This window comes from Mirounga leonina, unplaced genomic scaffold (assembly GCF_011800145.1).
Source record: "Mirounga leonina isolate KUSES-001 unplaced genomic scaffold, KU_Mleo_1.0 Mir_129, whole genome shotgun sequence".
In the NCBI taxonomy this organism is placed as follows: domain Eukaryota; kingdom Metazoa; phylum Chordata; class Mammalia; order Carnivora; family Phocidae; genus Mirounga; species Mirounga leonina.
The window spans coordinates 67,816,053-67,833,494 of record NW_023270323.1 but is presented as its reverse complement, the minus strand read 5'-3'; the positions used below and the strand labels follow the sequence as shown (position 1 = coordinate 67,833,494).

Below are 17,442 nucleotides of genomic sequence, written 5' to 3'. Positions count from 1 at the left end.
TATCAACCTTGTAAAAGAAAATTCAGTCATTTTTATTGTTTGGACTTCTAAACAGAGTAGATAGGGCATTTTATTACCCTGAAAGTATGAGAGTTTTGTTCTGTTTCTTAGCTCCAGCCTCCTTACTGAACTGAATATATTACATATAGCCAGGTACTTAAGGCGTCACCCAGGTAGCGCTGGCCAACAAAACCACTGTGTATGTGGATTCCATAAGTACACTCATGACATTTAACCTACTGAACTTGGCAGGATTCAACCCTTTTCATTTGTCCTTTAACTCACCAGGATCAGAGCCACTTTGAGACAAGAAGGAATTAACCTTTGTTTGAAAGTCTACCATGTTCTAGGCACATTCACATGTATTATCTCATTTAAATTTCATAACAACCAAGCAACGTTGGTATACTTATCCTGATGATAAACAATAAAAGTGAGTCTCAGACTCAAGTACAAATATGTCTGAAGTTATAGAGTCACCCAACGAATTGGAATACGGTCCTTCCTCTTTCCCTTATGCTTGTCTACTAGCTCTCTGATGAGAATCTTTAGAAACAGAAACTTGAGTCCAAAGGGTAGCTAGTCCACATGTAATGGACATGTAGTCCTGAATCTTAAATAATATTCATGATAGTCTATTCACGTTTTCAGATGTGAATCCTTATGTTTATAAACTAATAGCTTGCTGTACAGTAGCTCATTTGATGCTTAACTGATTAGTTTGGTTGGACTACATCATTCCTAACCTTTCTCCAATGACAGATCTAGGATTCTTTCTATTAGTGAAGAGGAAATAGGCATGTAGTATTTAAGTGACTTGTTACAAGTGGCAGCTTCCTCCAGACCTCAGTAGCATTTTCCTGATCTTTCCTTGCAACGTCAAAAACGGGACTCATTTGCCATTCAATAAACCAGAGAGTTTAACCTGTTATAGCATATTTCAATGGCTATCATGTTGCCACTGAGTTCTCCCCAGGCAAATGGTCCCAGTTTCACTGAATAACATAGTTTCAGCTTCATAGATACGAAGCAAAATGACAAACTACAAGTAGCTTAAAAGGTTACTCATCAAAAATAGAAAATCACTTAAAAAGCCAAAAAACAGAGGTGAATACAAAAGAATATATTTAAAGTAGGTCATGGCCTGATAAATGACAAAGAGATCCAAAATACAATATTCTCATTCATATCAGAAATCTTAACTGATTTTTGAAAATATTTGCATCGGTTACTATTATTAGACTGATGGCCTCATGGACCTCAAGATTTTTTGTTTTTCAAGTTAGCAAAGCTCAGATAAAGCAGTAATGTTTTTCCTTCTTCCAAGGACTGCTAGCCTTTGTATTTGTATTATTTGCATATATACCTCTTTGAGAAATCTAAGGCAAGCTATAAAAATACAAATATACTTAAGATAGCTTGGTAGATCAAGTATCAATGCCAAAAGAAGATGATGGCATGAAGCAACAAATGGTGATAAAAACAATTTTTGCTAAAAAAAACCTAAAAGACCCCGATTTTTGCTGTTTGATTGACAAAGGTATATTTATCAGAGAATAATACTTTAATAACTACATTGTTCTTTTTAAGACCTTCAAAAACATTAAAGTTACTTTTCTAGAGAGTGTACTCCAAATTTGGGTACACAAACTCCAGGAGTGCACAAAACTATACACATGCATGGGAAGAAAATTCCAGTTTTAAAAGCACTATATGTTAGTACTAATACACAGATTGACATACTTAATTCATAAATATACACTTAAAACTCGGTATGCAAAGTTTGGGGCTACTAATCTATAGAATACTAAGAGTAGAAGAATATAGCTATCTTCAAGTGCTAGAAACAGAGGCATTAGAACAATAGAGCTAGAAGGGACCTTTCTAGACACCACCCACCCACCCCTTTTTTAAGATGGGGAAACTAAGGTATAGGAAAATAGAAAAATAAAATAAACTTCTTTTCTCAGAGTGTTCCAATCAGATGTATGTGGACTAATATAAGAACCTGGATCTCTTAAGTAATCTAGTAATAACCAAAGCACTTCTCAATTCCATTTTCTGTACCAAATTATTTAACATTGGGTACCCACTAGAATGCACCTTTCAGGTACAAAGATGAGGGAGCATACACAGTGCATGCTTTCAAAGAATTTGCAATCTAGAATTTTTAATAATCCTTTATATTTGGAAATTGAAAAATTGACTAGTTAGGTTTAATGTCAGGAATTTGTAGTACAATCATACACATTTGTACTAAATGAAAGATTAAATATTCTTCAACTTTTTTTTTTTTTTTTAAAGTATCTCTACACCCAGTATGGGGCTTGAACTCACGATCACAAGATGAAGAGTCCCAAGCTCTACTGAACAGAGCTAGCCAGGTACCCCCTCAAATTTTCTTGATGTACTTTTTAAACTTTTTATTTTGTATGTTTTAAAAATGAAGTTGAATACTCTTGTATGTGTCTGTATTCAACTGTATCTATAGGGTTGATGTCTAGGAATAGGATAAATTGAGTCACAAGGTGCTTTTAAAGTTCTGATATTACCAAAATATCCTTCATGGATTACGTACCATTTTACGCTCTTGCCAACAACGTGTGCAAATGTCTTTCATTTTCTTACCAATAATGTATAATAAAATGGATCTTTGAAAAAAATGATAGGTCAAAAAATGATAGTTCATTGTTTAATTTGCATTTCTCTTATGAGGAAGGTTCAGCTTATTTTCATATTAATATGTAGTTAAGATTGGTGCTCTGTTCTATGTGATTTGCAGTCCCACTCCCCTCCCTACGCGGCCTAGTTCATTCGTGTTTGTATCTGCTTATGGTGATTTTGTCATGAATCCATTCTAAATTTTGGATCATCAAATGTAGCAGTCTCTTATTTCATGGCTTCTTTGCCTTACGTGTGATTAGAAAGCTGAAGCAGCAGCATTTAAACCGTCAGATCAAGTGGCTTTATCCATATCAAGGATTCTACTGAAAGCTCAGCGACAGTGTGTAAAGAACTGGGGAGAGGAACATAAAGACTGGAGTCCCAGTTCTGAGAAGATCAATCATCAGCCTTATGACCTTGGACAAGTAACCTTAGTCTCTTTCATTCTCCTTTTCTCATCTTTAAAAAAAGATATTGAGGGGCGCCTGGGGGGCTCAGTCAGTTAAGCATCCGACTCTTGATTTTGGCTCAGGTCATGATCTCAGGGTTGTAAGATTGAGCCCCGCGTTGGACTCCGTGCTGGGCATGAAGCCTGCTTGAGATTCTCTCTCTCCCTCTTAAAAAAAATTAAACATCATCCTGTTCACCGTTACATTTCTGAATGATTTAATGAGAGCCATTTAACATGATTTAAAAACCATACGGAGCTATCGACAAATGCAAAGGTTTAATTTAACACTGTGTCTTTTGGTGAATGGGGGACAAAGCTGGAAGAGAGGTACTCACCCTAAGGCCTCTTCTATCAAACTAGCAACCGAGACAGACGGTAGGTGAGGAGTGAATGAGGACAAGGAAGGGGCACTGAAATGATCATCTGGACATACAAGCCTATTTTCAATACTTCTGTAATTTCATCCACCCTAAGTAAGGTAGAATGTCTCTCCAGAATGTGAATGGAGGTTTACAAGAATATGTGCATTTGGGAAGTATAAAAGATGAAAATCTTTTGTGGGTCATGGAAATCCAAACAGTTACAATGTGTGATTTAAATTAATGATTACTGGGGTGCCTGGGTGGCTCAGAGGGTTAGGTGGCCAACTCTTGATTTTGGCTCAGGTCATGATCTTGGGGTCTTGAGATCAAGCCCCACATTGGGCTATGTGCTTGGCGCCGAGTCTACTTGAGATTCTCTCTCTCCCTCTCTGCTCATGAGCTCACGAATACATAAAATCTTTAAAAAATATTTTAAAAAATGATTACTGATAATTCTAACAAAAAAATTTTTAATATATCTAGCTGTAATAATTCACACTTGTTTTACTTATTACTAGAGATATGGAATAGTTCATTTCTGTCATAGAGACAATACACTTTAATGTAAGCTAGCCAAATCGCAGGAAACACATTTTAGTGTGAGCAAGACAGTTCTGAAAAGATCATTTCTAGAGCAGCTGCTACATGCTAGGCACTATGCTAAAAATCTTTCCAATGATATTGCACTCAATTCCAAAAACCACCACTGAGGCTCCAAGAAGTAAAATGACGCATTAAGGTTCACCCAACTAGTAAGTGCAAATTCAGAGTCTAGGATTTATCACCCTATCCTGTATACTAACTCTTGGGCTGTAATTCTGTCATGATTCTCCCTTTATGTTAATACCCATCTACCTATTTCTTCAGAATACTTAACATATGGTAAGTGCCTGGTCTACAGATTTCAGACAGACAGACATTCTGAAGGGCTACAGCCACAACCGTATCTAGGAAATTATATATGTAGAGCATGGAGTTTCCTCATATTTAACTAAGTAAGTAGTAGTCATATCTTTCAATTTCTCAAGATAAAAAAAAGAAAATATGTTAGGGCACAGACATGTTTTTTGAGAGCTATCATACGAGTTTTTTTTTTTAATTAATTAATTTATTTATTTATTTGAGAGAGAGAGAGCATGAGAGGGAGGAAGGTCAGAGGGAGAAGCAGACTCCCCGCCGAGCAGGGAGCCCGATGCGGGACTCGATCCCGGGACTCCAGGATCATGACCTGAGCCGAAGGCAGTCGCTTAACCAACTGAGCCACCCAGGCGCCCCTTAAATCTCTGGGCTTTAAAGGGGAGGAGGATTCAAATGAAAGAGCCATAGAGATCTAGCCAGTTACACATGGTCTACCAGTGGAACATGATGTCTAACGTAAATCCTTTCTCTTGTTGGCAAACTCTGTAAGAGTTAGGTTATATAGGTTTTTTGTTTTTTTTAAAAGATTTTATTTATTTATTTGACAGAGAGATAGAGAGAGAGCACAGATAGTCAGAATGGCAGGCAGAGGGAGAGGGAGAAGCAGGCTCTCCACCATGTAGTGAGCCCGATGCGGGGCTCGATCCCAGGACCCCGGGATCATGACCTGAGCCGAAGGCAGACGCTTAACCAACTGAGCCACTCAGGCGCCCCAGGTTTTTTGTTTTTAAAGACTTAATTTATCTCAAGAGAAAAATTTCTCTTTGGTAGGATACTTGAATTTACTTGAATTTACTTGAATTTAAGGGCCCTGGCAGATTAAGTGGTAGATTTTAAGTCGGACATTTTTTCTGACTTGCTTTTGATTATTTGAGGTGGTTATTTGGAGGAACAGAAGAACCTGGTGGTTAAGAGTAAGACTTTGAAGTCTCATATTCTTGGATTAGAATCGCAGATTTGCAGTTTACTCCAAACAATTTCAGGAGAACTACTTTTTTTAATATAAAGATTAGCATAGTATGTGCTTAACTAGTAAGTGCTATCATGATTATTAGAGCAAACCATAAAGATTCACAAGAAAACATCTAGAATAAAAAGAATAGTTTCTCCTGAGAAACAGGATATCTACCTGAATTTTTAGTTGGATGGAATGAAGGAAATTATAGTCCGATTAAAGGCACAAAACCAATTCTCTTCAGAAATCAATGAACAGTTTGCAGTGCTATGTGATTTACAAGTGATCATTGGCCAGGTAGGGCCAAAAAGAATTTACCTGAATTTCTTAATTAACTTGTATATTAAATTAGTATAATGCAACTGTGCCTAAAGCAGTATCTTAAATATAATAGGTATTCAGATATTCAATAAACACAAATGTGATTCACATACATTTATAAAAATAAAATAGGAAATTTTAGTACTAAATTAAAAACACTTAGCAACTTATTGATCTAAAATAATGCCAACTGACTAACTGTGAAAGAGTGTGGAACCTGACAGCCCTTAGAAAGATTTTGGATCCTGTTCCCATTTGCCTTTTGAGGAACTTAAAAATGATTATAATCACTGATCCCTTCCTTTTTTTTTTTTTTTTAATATAGCTGCATCCACAGCCCAAATTCTTCACTCCTCCCTATATTCATCTCTTTGCCCTATTATTTTGCAATGTCCTCTCATTCTAGCCTCACCCATGTGACTTGCTTTGGCCAACAGGATGTTAGCAAGTATGAACTCTAAACTGGCTGAGGCCAGTGCAAGCTGAAGCTTGAGAAACTACTTGGGCACTTATGCCCCCTTGTGTATCTCTATTTTTGCCATGAGAACAATGCCTGGGCTGGCCTGCTGGATGGATGTGAGACGCAGAGAGGGGCTAAGCCGGCTCACCTGATAGCTAGCTAGTACAAGGCATGTGAGGGAACCCAGCCAAAGCCAAAAGAACTTCTTAGCCTTATTTGCCAGTCAGAGATGCAGAAGTGAAATAAGTGCTTAATTTACCTAAGGGAGTAAGTTTTGGGGTGGTTTGTAAGGTAGCACTGTTGTGGCAATAGATAAATACTAGAACATGTCTTCTCCTCACCATGATGTGCAAGGTCTCTCATTCCTTAAAAATAAAAACAAACAAGTGCAAGGTCTCTCATTCCTTAAAAACAAAAACAAAACAAAACTTCACTCAATCTTTTATTTTCCTCAAAATAACATTTTTAGAGCTAGTTTATTTTAATGAGTTATCCTATACTTGCTATCACCGTTTTCTTCTCTCTTACTCTTAACCTACTCCAATCTGGCTTCCAAGTCTTTCACTCCATGAAAACAACACTTATTAAAGTCACCAATGAATTGATAAGTCTGATGAATGATCTTTAATTTTCAACCTTTTTGCCTTCCTAAGAACATTAAACACTATTGGTCATTTCCTCTGCTATAGACTGAACTGTGTACCTCCCTGTTTTATATGCTGAAGTTCTAACCCCCTATATTAAGAGATATAGGGCCTTTAGGAGGTAACTAAGGTAAAATAAGGTTACAGGGTGGAGCCCTAATCTGATGGCCTTGTTGTCCCCATAAGAGGAGAAGAAGACACCACAGAATGGGAAGGTAGCCATTTGCAAACCAGCAATAGAGACCCACCAGAAACTGAACCCTCCAGACCTTGATCTTGGACTTTCCAGCCTCCAGAACTGTGAGAAAACAAATCTCTGTCATTAAGACACGCAGTCTAGGGGCACCTGGGTGGCTCAGTCGGTTAAGCGGCTGCCTTCAGCTCAGGTCATGATCCCGGGGTCCTGGGATCGAGCCCCACATCGGGCTCCCTGCTCAGCAGAGAGCCTGCTTCTCCCTTTCCCTCTGCCTGCCACTCTGCCTACTTGTGCTATCTGTCAAATAAATAAATAAAAAAAAATTAAAAAAAAAAAAAGACACGCAGTCTACAATATTTTGTGATGGCAGCCTGAGAAGAGTAAACCTCTTTCTTGAAACTCACTTTTTTTTTTGGCTTTTGAGACAAAACACAATATTGGCTTTCTTCTTCCTCTTCCCTTCACTGCAAGTCATCCTCCTCTTGGATGGCTTGGAATTTCTCAAGCCTAAGTCCCAGGCTTCCTTTTCTTCTTCTATAATCTTTCTTTAGGGGTTCTCATCCATACTCAGTTTCGGTTATCAATGACATCTCAGACATCTCAAATCCTCCCACTGCTCACCACATTACTTCTTCAAAAAGGATTTCCCTGAGTATTCAACCTAAAGTTATTACCACTAGAAACTCTTTAGATCATCTAATTTCATTAACACAGAACTTACAATTGCTTATGTTTTTCCTCCCTCCCATTAAAATACGAGCTTGATGACAGAGTACAACATATTGGTCTTGTTCAACATATTATTTCCAGTACCCTGCATATAGAAACTGGATAAATATCTGTCAAAAGAATAAATCTAGGACTTCTGCTTCTGGCTATGATGAAGTAACAGGAATCAGATTTACCCTCTCACCTTAAACAACTTAAAAAATAGACAAAAATATAAGCAATATATATAGTAGGCTCCACATCCAGCATGGAGCCCAATGTGGGGCTTGAACGCACGACCCTGACATCAAGACCTAAGCTGAAATTGAGAGCCAGATGCTTAACTGACTAAGCCACCCATGCACCCCTGAAATATTTTTAAGACAATGGATGAAAGAAAGTACAGGGTGACTGTGATCCCTGAAAGAAGGGAACAAAGGAGGGAAGTCATAAAAATTGCTCTGGCTTACTGCCTGAAGAATTTCCAGCCTGCAGTTTCAAGAGAGGGACCAAAGGAGCTTGGAGATCTTCCTGAAATGAGAGGACAGTTTGTTGCTGAGGGAGACCAAAGCAACCAGAATCTGTGGGGCAGAGCACAGGAGACAGAGCTGCACAGAGAGAGCTCTAGAGATCTGCACTGGCTTCCCTCGAATCTGTAGATAAATACTGATCAGTGCATGATAAATGTTTCCCAATTCTGTGAAAAAGACCACTGAAAAGGACCAGGCAGAAAATTGCTAGAGGCCATACAGGACTGGATATAATTTGTGTTCCCACCAGCAAGAACGGAAAGACCCCCTGACACATATGACAGTAAATAATTATTGGTAGTGCCTCACTAGTGGGGTAAAATTAGCCCTATGGCAAGATTTCTCATCCTCAGCACTACTCACATTTGGGGCCAAGTGATTCTTTATTGTGAGGAGCTGTCTTATTATGCACTGTAGAATGTTTAGCAGCATCTCTGGCCTCTACCCACTAAGTGTGACAATCCAAAATGTCTCTACACATCATCAAATATCCTCTGCAGGACATCCCCGGTTGAGAACCACTGTCCTAGATTAAAGGCTGTTTCAACTCTGCCTATCAATGCCCAAAAGCAAGATTTGAAACAATAAAGTTTTCTTAATGAGTTAATAGTGTCTCAGAACAGAGCCACAAAACATTGAAGACATTGGAAAAACAAAACAAAAAAACCCCAGCATACAAGGTAAAATCGACAGTGTCCAGCATCCAATCCAAAATTACCAGGCATGCAAAAAACAGGAAAATATCCAAAATGAGGAGAAAAATCAATCAGTAGGAACTGAGAGCACACGATGTAAAATTAGCACACAAGGATTATTAGTGCAAGTACTTTCAAGAAGCTGAGGAAAGCATAAGCATGAGGAGAAATATAGTAAATACAAAGAAGACTAAATTTATTTATTTATTAAAAGGATTTTATTTATTTATTTGTGAGAGAGAGAGAGAGACATAGCAAGAGAGAGAGAGCACCAGCAGAGGGGAGAGGGAGAAGCAGGTTCCCTGCTGAGCAGGGAGACCAACATGGGGCTCGATCCTAGGACCCTGGGCTCATGACCTGAGCCGAAGGCAGACACTTAACCAGCTGAGCCACCCAGGTGCCCCAGAAGACTAAATTTAAATCTCTGGAGATGAAAATATAATTTCTGAAATGAAAATATCCTGGCTGTTACTAACAGCAGATTAGACAATCCAAAGAAGAGTTTATCAAACTTAAAAACATGAAATAGCATAATCCAAAATGAAACAGAGAAAAAAATGTAGAAAAATGAACAGGTATCAGTGTTCCATGCGGCAAAATAAATGTGATTGGAATCCCAAAAGGAGAGTAGTGACAAGAGAGATAGAAACATATTTCAAGAAAATACAGCTAAAAGATTTCCAAATGTGGTAAAAACTAAACCCCCATATCCAACTAGTTCAAAAAACTCCAAATCGAAAAAAACATGAAGGTAACAATGCCAAACCCATTTATAATCAAATTGCTGATAACCACTGATAAAATCTTATAAGCAACTGGAGGAAAAAAAAATCCAGTACATACAGAGTAGCAAAAAGAAGAATGACAGCAGACTTATCTTCAAAATCTGGAAGGCAGTGGAGCAACAGGTTCAAAGTACTAAAAGAAACATATGGTCAAATCTGAATTTCATATCCAGCTAAAATATCTTTTCAAAAACAGAAGTGGGGAAAAAAAGTGCGAAATAAGACTTTTTCAGACAAAAAGGCAGGGCTGAGTGAATTAATAAAGAGCAAACCCACACTACAAGAAATGCTAAAGGAAGTTATTCAGGCAGAAGTAAAATAATATCAGATAGAAGCCTGGATTTGTACAAAAGAATGAAAAGTACCAGAAATGGAAAATTCATGGGGAAAATACTTTTCCTATTTTAAAAATCTCTTTGAACAACTGTACAAAGGAAAAATAGTAACAACATATTGGGAAGATTATAACATTTATAGAAGCAAAATGTATGACAATAATAATAGCACAAAGGCTTGGAGGGAGGAAATGCAAATGTACTGTAAAGTTCTTAGACTATACATGAAGTGGTGTAACATTATCTGAAGGGAGTTACTGGTAAATTGATATATAGGGTAAACTTGACAACAAGTACTTCTTAAAAAAACAATTAAGAGAGTAAATAGAATAATAAAATACACTCAGCTTATCCAAAAGAAGGCAAGAAAAGAGAAAAAAGGAAGTAAATAATAGATGGGACAAATAGAAAATAGAAAGTTGGATGGCTTTTATCAAAAAGATAAGAAATAAGTGTGGGTGAAGATGTGGAAAAAAGGTGAACCTTGTGTACTATTAGTGGGAATATAAATTGGTATACCCGCTATAGAAAATAGTATGGATGTTCCCCCAAAAATTAAAAATAGAACTACCATATGATCCAGCAATTCCACTTCTGGATATTTATCCAAAAAATGAAAACAGTAAACTTAAAAAAATATATGCACCCCCCCCCAATGTTCACTGCAGCATTATTTACAATAACCAAGATATGGAAACAACTTGTGTCTATCAAAGGATGAATGGATAAAGAGAATCTCTCTCTCTGTCACACACACACACACACACACACACACACATCCAGCCATAAAAAGGAAATCTTGCCATTTGCAATAACATGAATGGACCTTGAGGACATTATGCTAAGTGAAATAAGTTAGAGAAAGACAAATACCAGATGATTTCACTTATATGTGGAATCTAAAAATAACAAAAGCCAACCAAGCTCACCAATACAGAAAGCAGATTGGTGGATGCTAGAGGCGGGGGCAAAATGGGTGAAGGGGCTCAATAGGTACAAACTTGTAGTCATAAAATAAAGAAGTCATGGGAATGTAACATACAGCACAGTCGCTGACTATAATTAATAATACTGTATTACATATTTGAAGTTTGCTAAAAGAATAGATCATAAAAGTTTTCATCACAAGAAAAAATTCTATGGTGACAAAAGTTAACTAGACTTACTGTGGTGATCACGTCACAATACATAATAAATACCAAATAATTATGTTGTACACTCAAAACTAAGATGTTGTATGTCAGTTATACCTCAATTAAAACAAAAACAAAAACAAAACAAAGTTGGCTGACTGAAACTCAACCACATCAAGTCACACGAAATGAAAATGGTCTATTAAAAGGCAGAGATTGTCAGATTGGGTGAGAAAGCAAGCCTCAACCATATGTTGCCTAAAAGAAACTCACTTCAAATACAGAGGCATATAGATTAAGAATGAAAGTGTGGGAAAAGATATACCATGCTAAAACTAGTGAAAGGTAGCTGGAATGACTATAGTAATATCAGACAAAAAATGATTTCAGACCAAAGAATATTTCCAGAGATAAAGAGGTTCATTTCATATGAAAAAGGAGTAAATTCATCAAAAGTACATAAAAATTCTAAATGTATATGCACCTAATCACAGAGCTTCAAAATACATGAAACAAAACCACAACTGAAAGGATAAATAGGAAAATCTAGAATCAAAGTTGCAGATTTCAAAACCTCTCTCTCAAGGATAAATAGAATAAGTAGACTGAAACTCAAGAAGGATGTAGAAGAGTTGAATAGCACTATCAACTTGCTTAACTGACAAGACTCCACCCAACAGCAGCAGACTACACATTATTTTCAATAACATGGAGAACATTCATTAAAGTAGATCTGGATAGACTCTTGACCATAAAAAAAAAATCTCAATAAATTCAAAAGAATTAAAATCATACAAAGTATATTTTATAACCATAGTAGAATTAAACTAGAAATCAGTAACAGTATCTGGAAAATCCTCAAAATTTGGAAACTGACCAATATATCTCTAAATAATCCATGGGTTAAACAAGAAATCACAAGGGAAATATGAAAATAGTTCTAATTTAATGAGAGTGAAAATACAGCAGAGCAAAATTTGTGAGATATAGCTAAAGTAGTGTTCAGAGGGAAATTTATAACATAATGATCATATTAGTAAGGAATTAATCTTCTTTCTTTTTTTTTTTTTTAAGATTTTATTTATTTTTTAGAGAGCGAGCAAGCGAGAAACAGCATGAGAGGGGAGAGGGTCAGAGGGAGAAGCAGGCTCCCCGCTGAGCCGGGAGCCCGATGTGGGACTCGATCCCAGGACCCTGGGATCATGACCTGAGCCGAAGGCAGACGCTTAACCATCTGAGCCACCCAGGTGCCCCTAATCTTCTTTCTACTACAACCCTCTACACTCTATACCAATAGTTCTCTAAGTGTGGTCCCTGGAGCCCAACCATCTCTTTTTTAATAAGCCCTCCTGGTGATTCTGATGCACACTAAAGTTTGTAAAGCATTGTTTTAAAGTAGTACAGTTCTCATTTGGACCACCGTAATGGTCTATGCCTTCACTCTTGCAGTCTACCATTCATTTTCCACAAGGCAGTCAGAGAGATCCTCTAGGGAGAATCTGATGATGTCATATATCTTCCCTATCCAATCTCTACTCTAAGAGCAATAGGAAGCTCCTGAAAGTACATAAACATGGCTTATGGGAATCTACATGGCTATCCTTCATTTACTTCTCAATCCTCACACCTGATATCATGCTCCTCCTTTCTCTTTTGACTCAAGACACACCAGTCATTGTCATACCTGCAAAGAATACCATGCTGCAGTTTTCCCACATGCAAGTCTTTCTGGAAGTCAGTCCTCCCCTCCTAGCTCTTTGCTACTTGGCCTAATTAATTCCTACTCACTCTTCACAGCTCAGTTCAATGCCATTTCCTTAGAGAAGTCTTCCCCCCCAATTCTCTGACTTGATAAAATCTCCCTGTAAGGAATTCTTATAATACCACCTACTAATTAAGAACTTGTAAGATTTGTGTACTTACTTACTCAATGTCTGCCTCTCTTAATAAACTTGAACCATGAGGGCAGAACAATACCTGGTTTTGTCCCCCATCATATCCTGTATGTCTAGCATATCGCCTGGCACACAGGAGACATTTTTTAAAGAATAAATTAATGGGGTCTATCTAGCTTTCTGTTTCTATGTACAGAAACAAAGTAGAAAACAAATGAAATGTCTAGGTTGCCTGGGATTGGAATGGGAGTGGGGTAGGAAAAAGAAGCCAAGGTCTTATTAAAATTAAACAAGAACAACCAAGAAAAACCTGGCAGGATGAAATCATTCAGACACTGCTCTGTCCCCCCCACCCCCCGCGCGTAATTAAACAACAGGTGAATTCAATAGACTTAACATTATAATCACAGAATGCTCAGCTCCACTGCAAACTGTTTACTGCCCAGGAAAAATGAGGGTGGGGGGAATGGTAGCTGGGAGAGCTGAACCAAGAATTCTGAATCCCTAAGTGAAGAAATTGAGAAGAAAAAAGGAGAACATTTGAGGAAGGAATTTAAGATGTAAAGCACTGAAATCAATCTTTCTAACAGGTGGTAGCCACCGGTGAAGGAAGAGAAGAAGGGCGACCCTTGGACTTACCTCAGATAGACAAAGCAGGTCTGGAGGCTGCGGGGAGAGAATAAAGATTTACAAAACAGAATAAACTGCCACTCATGGCTCCCCAGCACCACTCTGCTGGATAACGATAGGTCTTGTCCCATACAGATAAAACAAAACAACTACAAGTCAGAAATATATTGCATTGTGTGGGAAGAGGGAGAGGATGGGGTGTTCGGAATAAACTGGATATAATAACTTTAATCTATTTTTAAACAACCCAAGGACTTTCTAGCCACATACCAAAATTCTCCTGATATATACAGGTCAGCAAACTTTTTTCCACAAAAGGCCAGGTAATAAGTATTTTAAGCTTTGTGGGCTTTATGAAATTACTCAATTCAGCTTCAGTGGCATAAACAGCAATGACAACACCTAAGTGAACTTGGAGTGTTACAATAAAACTTTACTTACAAACAGGCCATGGGCCAGGTGCCCCAATTTAGAGAATTAGTTTTATGTTTGAAAATAGTTCTATACTCCGTATCCACTAGTATGGAGAATCAATCAAATTATCTTTCTTCAAATTATACTGTGCTGCCAAAGTAAAAACAATTTGACATACTTTTTTGTAAGTTCCCCGAGTTCCTCTGTGACTCTAACACAAAGCCTAGTAGACCAAAAGAAAAAGTATCCAATTTGTTGAGTAAATTAGATGGTTTTCCATGAAAGATGTGGGGTAATTAGTCAAGTAGAATATTGTGAAAAACTCAGTAATGGTTAACAAAGCAATAGGATATAAAATAGTCAAGAAAAATTCTAAGAAAAAAAAATCAAGACAGGAGATTATCAAAGTAGCTCTTCTATATTTTAATAAAGCATTATAGCAAGAGTTAGAAATGCTTCAAAACCCAAAACTCTTCTCCTTACTCAGTTCCTATGAAAGTTATGCTGATAGGGAAGAAACTCAATTATAAATAGAACAGATTTTTATTAAAAATTCCTGATTTCACGGGCGCCTGGGTGGCTCAGTCGGTTAAGCGACTGCCTTCGGCTCAGGTCATGATCCTGGAGTCCCGGGATCGAGTCCCGCATCGGGCTCCCTGCTCAGCGGGGAGTCTGCTTCTCCCTCTGACCCTCCTCCCTCTCATGCTCTCTGTCTCTCATTCTCTCTTGCAAATAAATAAAATATTAAAAAAAAAAAAATTTTTTTTTAAATTCCTGATTTCATTAGAATACTTCAAATAACCAAAAGTTTTAACGGTTTCACTTGTGGCACTGTCAATTAGTAAAGAGGTAATATGAAGTCCAAATAAAAAAGAATATGCCAATGAGTTTTTTCATTTTTCCACTAAAATATCTATCTTCACTTCATCCAGTTCTGACTAAACTAAGATGGTGTAAGATTAATTAAGACTTGAGGAGATACTGATGTTATATGAAATTAAGACTTGACAAAAAACACTGATCTCATATGTTTTCCTAAGTTCATAAGATATTTTCTCATGGTTTGTAATATCTATGGTAAAGCTACCTGAATTGACTGCTACCACCACTCCTCCTTTCTTAACATGAAATGAAAATCTAATATACAAAAATGAAATTTACAAAATGGGCTCATTAGAATGTGATCATCTTTGGCTTATAGGTATTTACCACAGTGTTCTTTTAATGGTGAATGTTAATAAAGCACTTACAACTTAAGTTTGATTACTCTAATTTATGTCCAAGAACAAATCTAGTATATAAATTAGTATGTTTTTATAGTCATTGCATTTTTCTGGGAATATCGCAGTAAATATAAAGAAACCCTAGCAGGAAACTATATAGAGCAGTGTTTTCCAATTATGTTCCCCAAACTGTGGGACATAAAAAGCTATGATATGATATATGATATGATATGATATATAAAGTTTGAAGAATGCTGTTTAACATGTTAATGGGGCATAGTGATTCAACAAGCACAGGACTGAGCATTTCCCAAAGTTATTAGACCATAGGACCCTTTTCCCACAGAACATCTTGGAGGACTAGTGCTTCTTGGACTATATCTCTGGAATGCTTGTGTGGCAAACTAAATGAAGGTGACAATGAGTCATCTAGCAATGTGTTTCTATCAAAATGAAATTTAGAAAATCATCTACTCTATGCTACATAGTTCTTCCATTAAATGATAATTATGAAGCTGAATAATAGCACATGAAGAAATGCTAACTCTAAATTTTATTTGAACATGTTTAAGGATATTCTGTGCCAAGGTTTGCCTCAACCATACAAATTTAAAAGGATATTTTGAGTTAGGATGCAAAAAATGTGGTAAACCATTCATGAGCAGGACCAGAGGAGGATGAATGGTTGGTTTCAGTTTTAGGTAGTTGAAATTTTATTAATATTAATTAAAAATCACCCATCAGTTAACATACCTGTGTGAAAACCACAATTCTAAATGGAAAAATTGTATTCAGTCATTTTTGAGGATAGATGACAAAACAGGAGAAGCTGACAAATTGACTTTTTTTCAGTCAGCTCAGAATCTAATTCAAAGTATCAATTTGAATTCTGAATTTTTATGGCAAAATTTAATGTTTTAGGATGAGTACAATGAGTATAGCTACCTCAAGTCCACATTAGTTATTCTAGTCTTAAAACTTCCTTAGATGTGTCCAAAGTAAGCTTATTTACATCCAGATCTTTATCAGTTAGGAAAGGCACACATTTACTTCAGTAACTCAAAAGACACTGATATGCAAAAGTTCTATATTATTATTTTCAATAGTCACTCCATTTTAGGCCATTATCACCTCAAAAATCATCTCTTGCAGCTAGCCTTTCACACACCCCATTTTGTCCTTCCCCTCAAAACTCTATACTGTGTGTTATCATTAGAAAAGATTCCCTAGAATTACACTTTAGTTTCTCACTATTCACGGAATGAGTTCTCGGCCTGATCTCTTTGTCCTTTTGTTATACCCACTTGGTGAACCCAATTAACCCAATTAAATCTAAGGGCCCACCTTTCTCCAAGCTTACATTCTGGCGGCTGAGATAAAAATCACAAAACTGTTCAACCCTGTTATTTCTTGAGAGAGTATTTCAAATGTTATCTACATTGCACAATACCCACCATATTATTCTTAAATTACCTCTGGAGTCATAGAAAATATCTCTAATATTCTCAATATTTTGCCCATGAATTTGTGAACTAACGTGCATTCCCATATATTGTTTCCACTGTTTTCATGTTTTAAGAGAGAAGTGATTCTTCTCACCAAAACTATCTAATGATGGCCCATAATGTCCAATAATTCACTCTGGGGCTTCACTCCATTTCCACTGCTTGCCATCTTGTTTGTATCTTCAACCTTTCATTCTCTACTGGCTTCTCCTCATTGGCAGCAGTTAAACTTTTTTTTTAAAAAAAACAGTCTTCATGAGGGCTTCCTCTCACTATCTCCCTATCTCCTCTCCAGTCAGAGCCATTTAGTTTTCTATGCTAATTTTCTTCATTTCCTCTTCCTGCATTAACTCAATCATAAGATTTCTGGCTGCGTACCAAAACTACGCTCTCCAAAATCATTACAATAACCTTTTGTGCTATCTTCAGTGGAAACATTTCAAGGCTTAATTAACCTCTTTTCAACATTTCACACTGTTGTTTTATCCCTTCTTAAAACACATTTCCTTTCTACCACACTCTCCTGGCTTTCCTCTTACTTCCTGACTACCCTCATCAGTCTCCTTTTGTGTACTTTTTTTTTTTTTTAAGATTTATTTTAGAGAAAGAGTGAGTGCG

At 36.9% G+C, this 17,442-nt stretch overlaps 1 protein-coding gene across 5 annotated transcripts in view; it reads right to left on the bottom strand.

The window, feature by feature from the left end:
• LCORL (ligand dependent nuclear receptor corepressor like) overlaps nucleotides 1-17,442 on the bottom strand; it is a 162,425-nt gene that overhangs the window by 1,756 nt on the left and 143,227 nt on the right. For 3 of the 5 annotated variants that reach the window (XM_035005231.1, XM_035005235.1, XM_035005233.1), the window contains one exon: nucleotides 13,692-13,718. The exons of the other annotated variants lie outside the window; for them this stretch is intronic. In XM_035005231.1, coding sequence (XP_034861122.1) covers nucleotides 13,693-13,718 — 26 coding nt within the window. In that variant the 3' untranslated portion in view covers nucleotide 13,692. The remainder of the gene's footprint in view (nucleotides 1-13,691; nucleotides 13,719-17,442) is intronic. 5 annotated transcript variants of the gene reach the window in all.